This window comes from Gekko japonicus, unplaced genomic scaffold (assembly GCF_001447785.1).
Source record: "Gekko japonicus isolate JY-2015 unplaced genomic scaffold, Gekko_japonicus_V1.1 scaffold241, whole genome shotgun sequence".
In the NCBI taxonomy this organism is placed as follows: domain Eukaryota; kingdom Metazoa; phylum Chordata; class Lepidosauria; order Squamata; family Gekkonidae; genus Gekko; species Gekko japonicus.
Genome location: NW_015160216.1, coordinates 993,486 through 1,000,439, shown reverse-complemented (window position 1 = coordinate 1,000,439; position 6,954 = coordinate 993,486). Strand labels below are relative to the sequence as shown.

Below are 6,954 nucleotides of genomic sequence, written 5' to 3'. Positions count from 1 at the left end.
CTGGGGAACTTATTAAAAAAAACCACACTACAAAGACAAAAAATAAAAGATAGCTAGCAAAACCACCTGGGCTCACCATACACTGATGTTTACTTCAAGTCTTCCAGAAAGCATGGAGCAGTGCTAGAAACATTCAACAGTTTCAGGATGACTTGGGGGGGGGGCACACGCAATCAAGTTGTATTCTTAAAACAATAGAGTTTATCAAAGATGACAGAACCTAGGCTATCCGGAAAAGCATTGCATGATGTAGTTCTAAGTGCAATTTTATGATGTAAGTTGCTTAGGGAGCACATTTATGCAGAAACATGGGCCAGTATTATGCAGTGGATTGACTGAAGTCAGACAAGGGTTCGTTTAGGACAGCAGTGTTCACTCAGACTCAGGCTGTGCAGCTGCCCCCCCTCTCTTTCTCCCCTCTGCTGTGGCAGCAGAGCACAAGAGGGGCCCCTACTAGCTCCAAGCAACAGTAACTGGGAGCTCCTGCCTTTGCTTTGTTGGGTCAGCCAACCTGCCTCCTCTCTGCAAAGGGCATTGCTATCACTGCTGCTGCTCTAGGGAGCTGGGGGAAAGACTCCGCACAGCGCAGGATTTCCAAGAAGGGGCACTTCCTTGGTGTTAGAAGTGGGTATTGAAGGTGGGAAGTCACCCACACACAGCCCCTGCTGTAGCATTCCCTGAGCTTAAAGTGTGGAATTGTTTGGCTGCAAATAAAAGGAAATAAAAATAATACTCAGTGTTGACTTGCTTGACTCTCATAGCCTCTAGTTATTCGCTGCTGGTGAACAGCTGCCCTCAGATCAAGCAGGCTTCCTACATCTTTGAACAAAGCTGTTTTGTGGCATCTCATAGTACAAAATGACATCAGCACAGCTACGGGCAGGAGAAATCATGTCTGGATCACTGTATATAGCTATATACCGGTCTGCATATGTCGGAATTGGTGTTTTTGAAATGACTGGAAGTGAATCCTGATGCAGCTCTGTCACTTGTTTTTACCCCTCGTTATTGTTCTTACTGGGAAGCAGCAGCAACAAGTGTTGGGAATGTAGACTTCTGTTGAACAGCCAAGAGCCTGCAGGATTTGAGTCCTGTAGGACCAATACAGCCACCTCAGCATTGATGGAAAATCTCAATGTCGTATCACTATCCGCACACATTCCCAGTAGGCGTCTATGCACAAAAGCTGGCTTTATTATAAAAGAATTAAACACGACAAAAGGATCCAGCACTAAATTCTACTGTGTATCTCAAATCCAAAAAGTCTCCACTTAGCCAGTGGAAATGTGACGTATGGAGGATGAGTGGAATCTGGCCCCTGAAGTTCCATCTAATAGAGTCCCAGCTTCACAGAACCTTCTCTGCACAGCTTGATCAGGCCCATCTCTAGAAGGTCAATGAATTCTTTTCTTATCTGAAGAAAATAGATATCAAATGTAAAGCATTAAAATCACTGTGAGGCCTACATGCATGCATCTGTTTTATGCTCATTCACTCTCACACTCTCAAGAAAATAAAAATAAATCCATAGATCTGAAATCTTGCATTTCTCCCACTTTTAATTTGTACAAAATTATGAATACCTGTTAACAAGACACAATTTAAATCAGTGTTGTAGTTAGGCTCTTGCCCAATGAAATATCTCCTGGACCATCCTGGATCCACTGCTCAAGTCAGCCTGTTCAACCCTGAGGTAATTTGGATGCAAAGCTCCGCACCCCCAAACTATAGTCTGGAGTGGCCCAAGCTTTTCTCCTTTCCCTACTTTCCTCTTCTTATACCCTACTACAGTTTCCCATTCTGGTTTGGGGACAAACTATGAATTGTGTAGATCACAGTTCACCAGTTTCAGAGGTAAGAGTATGGCCTGAATCCTATGGAAATCCCATTCATACAAAAATGCCACAAGAGGGCACCTTCTTGCTTCAGTGACTGAAACTGGTTGCAATCTCTATGCAATGACTTTCTCAAAATATTTTACCCAGAAGCACAATGAATACTGAAAACTCAGAAAACCAAATTTTGGGTTCCTATATGTGAGGCAAAACAGGGTGGAAAGAAAAAAGATCAGTAGAAAGCAACATGGCTACCGCAGAAGGCACTTGGTGTATTTTTCTGTCAGAAATTTCACTTACCTAGCTGCTGACTTCACAGTTTAAACAGAACAGGGGTTGTCATGAATTAGAATGCTTGGCAGTCACCACAGTTTATCACAAGTCAGTAGGCTATATTTCTAGGTATGAAAGCTTAGAACTGCAACATTAACCTGAATGCAGGAAGACACAACTGAAATTTTTCTCTAAGGAGGTAAATTCAATTGTCAAATCAAATGATTTGCCAGAATAACTTCTTTAAAGAAAACAAGATGTGTATGCATTAATTTGATACTTTCTCTTAGGTGGGTGAGGGTGAACAGGAAAAGTCTGACAACAGACATGCGTTTGACATTCGCTATAACAGATTTTACTCTTTTTAGCCATTCAAAAATAAAGACACTCTGCTCTGTAGCTTTTTATAGACACAAAGGTTTTAAACAAAGCAAGACAGTTTATTTGGGGTAATATCCTAAACATCTGACTTGGAAGGAGGGTCCACAGAAATCAAAGGGATACTTAAATCTATTCAGGATTAAAATATAAAAAGGAACTTGGCAAGATAGTCAAAACCATCTGGAATCCCGTGAAATGAAGGCTGTTTCACACATTGCATTTTACAGGAGCAGTCTGAGAAGTTTAAATGTCCCAAGAACAAGCCAGACTAATCAGCACCTCTGGTGCTGTAAGTCAACTCAGACCCAGACAGAGGTGCTGATGATGGGCACTGGCTCCCCCAATTACTTCCAACAGCAGTGCAGGAGAAGGCAACCAGTGGGCTGACATCAGTCACTGTCACTGAAGGGCCTGAGCCCAAGCGAATTCTGCAGTCCTGGTGGTGGTCCTGAGAAGGGGCTCTGTTTGTTCCTGGCTACCAGAGCAGCAGCGCACTAGGAAAGTTCCTGGTGGGAGCTTCCGGTTTATGGCGACACGCAGGCAGACAAATCTCCCGGACATCCCGGGGATGTAAACTGCACACCAGCGTGTGGGAGGGGGTCCGCTGGGTCGCGACCCCCCCGGAGCCTTGGGGGCTTTTGAGGGGCGACCTCTTCGATGGCCGAAAGCCGGAGAATTGAGGCGCCCTCCGCCCTGAAGGTCCTGACGCTGAGTGACCGCATGGTACAAGTGCTGTTGACCGGGACAAGCGTGGCCGCCCCCAAAGGCCCATATAAACTGAGGATTAGAAAAGATAAGAATAAATAAGGGCTGAAGGACTCTGATTTGTGCCTGAAAAAAATGTTAAAATAACTTGGGGATGCTCTGGGAATTTCTTTAAACAGTTAAAGGGATGGTTAAACGATAATTAATTTAACACAACTGACTAAGTTCATTGTATTTTTAGTAGCTATCTTCTTTTTTAAAATAGTATGGAGTTAAGCTGATGTATGATCTCCTACTCTTGGGTTTTTAGTTAGTTGTGGGTCTGTTTTCTTTCTCCCTCTAGATGTAGTACCCTTCCCCATATTTTCTGTTGTAGTTTTGTAGTCTTTAAAAAACCCCAATAAAAACCTCCCCCCAGGGGGATGCAAAAAACAAGAAAGAAAGTTCCTGGTGGTAGGTTCAGCGGCCAACCCAACCCTGCGTTTTTAGATATCTGCTTAAGACACCCATAAAAAACCATGAATTTGATAAATGCATTTTTCAGCCATGTGTATTACACTCACTAGAGAATCACAATTGGCTGCAGCTCCTGATGAGTGCAGCAAACCCAGGTTTACCTCTTAATAATGTGTGAAATGGCCATAATTCAGTTTGTAAAACAAACCCTAAAAAATGCAGTTCTTCAGTCTGGAAATGCAGAACTGAAATGGTGAGGTGTATTTGTGTAAAAAGTCCCATGCATTTTCAAACTGTGAAACATAAGACATCCTGACTCTCCTGGTATGCAAGAGGTTAACTGTGTATAAAGAGCAACTGTTTTAAAAGATTGTTCCTTTGTACCTCAGGGATATCAACTAATCTTCTTAACTTCTGATCCCTCCAGTTCCAGTCTAAGATGACATACTTCAAGCCAGTCAGACTAAGGCTGTCTGTGAAGAAAAGTAGAAGGTAATATGACATATTCGATTTTGTCTTAAAGATCCTTCTGTCTTTTAGCTGTTAGCCAGTTTTATTATTACTATTTTTTGTGATCTGTAGGTTGTTTCTGTTTTAAGGAACTAGTGTGAGCTACTTTGGACATGCTACATGGAGAGAAAAAAATATAAGTACTGTAAATAAACATGGAGGGCTTTTAAGAGTTTTGATTGCCCCATCGTAAGACAAGTGAATTTTTGTACAGATTGAGGCCTGCATTTATCGGTTAGCCAACAAAAGAAGTTCCAGGCTTCCTTCTCACTGTGTCAACCTACGCCTCTTCAACAGTGAAAACACAAACACAGAACAGTAACAACCTGGCTGATCCCTTCTATTGTGTCAGCAACTAATTTCCAAAACTTTCACTTCATAAAAATGCATTTTTTTCCTACTGTGCCGGCAACAATACAGCAATGATTTTTTTCTTAATTATAGTGTGTGTGTGGGGAGGTGTTACAGACTGCAGAACTGCATGGTCCAACCACACAGCTCATTCCCTCCCTGGAGCAAACACTTCCCCCTTAACTGAAAAATACATCAGAACCATCAAGAAGTTAAGGCTAACCAGGGTTTTTCTTAATTGTTTCTTAAATCCAAATGTGGTTAGCTTTACCAGAACGTAATACACACACCAGGGTCTTAACCATGATTATGGGGTGTGTGTGGATTCAATCCAGGAAAGGGAGGGGCTATATGGATAGAGAAAGAAAGGGAGTTCTGACTGACCTCTAATCTCCGAGTCTGAGAGCGACTGGAACAGTTGATCAGTGGTATTCACTCTGTGGCTCATGAAGAACCACATTTGCAATTATCATCAACCCAAAGAGCCACATGAATTATGTATGCCCTGTGGGCCACCCCATCAAACACACAGGGCTGACACTCTGCGTCACTGTTGAACTTTAACTTGAGTATCTGGGGTGAGGGGATGGGCTTCCCTCTCTGCCTACCTGCTCTCTACTCAGCATGAGGCCCAGCAGATCTGGTGAGAGCTGTCTTCACATTGCTGAAAGACTGGATGCTTTAAAATATTTGATAGTGCTCTGTACTGTGAAGAAGTGAGGGAACAGTAATGGAAGACCCAGGGATGGAATCCAACATCATACCGTGGCCCTGTATACTATTAGCAATGTGTGGCACCCATCTGGTATACATAAATCTGCGGATGTGGGCCACATGGGTGCTAAACAGATTTTTCAGCAAATCTGAAGTACTCTCCAGGTTTGCAGAAAAATCTGAAATGTTCATAATATACATGGGGAGTTTAATTAACCCCAAAAGAAAAATAACATTCTCTACCTCCAGCAGTTGTCGGAGGAGCCTGGGAGCTGTGCTGGGACCAGCAGCAGCACAGCCTGGGTCTATGTGCTGGGCCTGGTGGCAGCGCAGCCTGGGAGCTGTGCTGGGCATGACGCTGTTGGTGTGCAGCCCAGGAGCCATGCTGGGCATGTTGGTGGTGGCGGCACACACTGGGATCTGCACCGGGACCGCCAGCAGCAGCAGCAGCAGTGCAGGCTGGGAGTCAGGCCAGAGCTGCTGCTGGCAGAGGTGCAGGCCCAGGAGTCACACTGGGTGTGGGGGCTCATTGAGAAATTAGGGGGGAGGGATCCCCCCAACGAGTATTGCAGGCCTACACTTATTTAATTATAATCTCCAACCCTTTTAAATCTCACATTCTTTTGTTTGTGTTGCAGCAACATTCCCATGGGGGACTGATAACATGGCATCTGCAATGCTCAACAGAGCTGCTCCTTGCGGATTAGTTCTAGGCAAGCTGTGCTTCTCTACCTTGCTCTATGAGGGCTTTTATCCTTCCAGGTGTCCCGACACCCACATGGACGAGACCTTTCTCCAGCATTTTTGCCTGTTCTTGGATCTGTTTCAAGAAACACAAGAAAAAGAAGCATCAAGGAGGAGGGGAAAATCCTGCCCCTGTCATTCCTTTTCAAATTCTTAATACAGTATTCAATGTTTGAAGAAAATTCCAAAGGGAAATTCAGCATTGCTACATGGAAAAAACAAGAGTGTATGTGGAAACATTTCATGTGGGAAAAGGAAAGTAACTTAACTCAATATTGTTTCCTTGTACTTCATCATTGGAGATTTCCCATCTTTACTGGTATTCACTATTGTATTTTTTTTTCAACCAACAAAGTCAAAATCCTTCAGCTGAACTGAGAAAAATATATCCTTGTAAAGTTAGCACTCAGCTGAATTTTGCACTAACTTGTCTTGGGCTGAGCAAAGAGGAAATGTACTGTGTGTGATAACATTTTTGCCAAAGCTTTCGTCCAGGTGCTTTTGTGGCAAAGTACAGTATGTGCTTCAGTTGGCAAGAACATGGGATCAGGAGGGCTCGTAACTCAGTGGTTTGCATGAGGTCCAAAGGTACAACTGTGGAACCTCAGGGTAGCAGTACTGGGAAGGACCAATGTTTGAGACCACAGAGACTGTTACCAGTCAGAGCAGTCACTATAAACTAAATGGGCCAACGGTCTGCCACTGTTCTTCAGCCCAATACTAATTGCATATCTGGTCACCTGATTGCCTGATCAATACATATCAGAAATGGCATAGGTCCCATTTTTAAAGTTGGTACCTAAAACAGCTGACCAGAATTCACACTGGGTTTAATGCATTTTTGTCTCTTATTAGTATATAGGGTTGTGGGTCGAGGGGTTATTTAATATTCAGAGGTACAACTGGGGTGTTATGTGAAAAATGTATTTTTGTAGGGTATGAGCCCCTGGGTCACCCGAGCCATGGGGTAGCCCTGCGGCTCGGG

General features: G+C 43.6%; 1 protein-coding gene across 1 annotated transcript in view; it reads right to left on the bottom strand.

The window, feature by feature from the left end:
- Positions 1–1,190: 1,190 nt before the first annotated feature.
- The window catches only part of CMSS1 (cms1 ribosomal small subunit homolog (yeast)), a 29,178-nt gene continuing 23,414 nt past the window's right edge, over positions 1,191–6,954 (bottom strand). The window contains exons 7-9 of the mRNA XM_015410603.1: positions 5,958–6,045; positions 4,035–4,123; positions 1,191–1,414 (exon numbers count right to left, since the gene is read on the bottom strand). Coding sequence (XP_015266089.1) covers positions 1,331–1,414; positions 4,035–4,123; positions 5,958–6,045 — 261 coding nt within the window. The 3' untranslated portion in view covers positions 1,191–1,330. The remainder of the gene's footprint in view (positions 1,415–4,034; positions 4,124–5,957; positions 6,046–6,954) is intronic.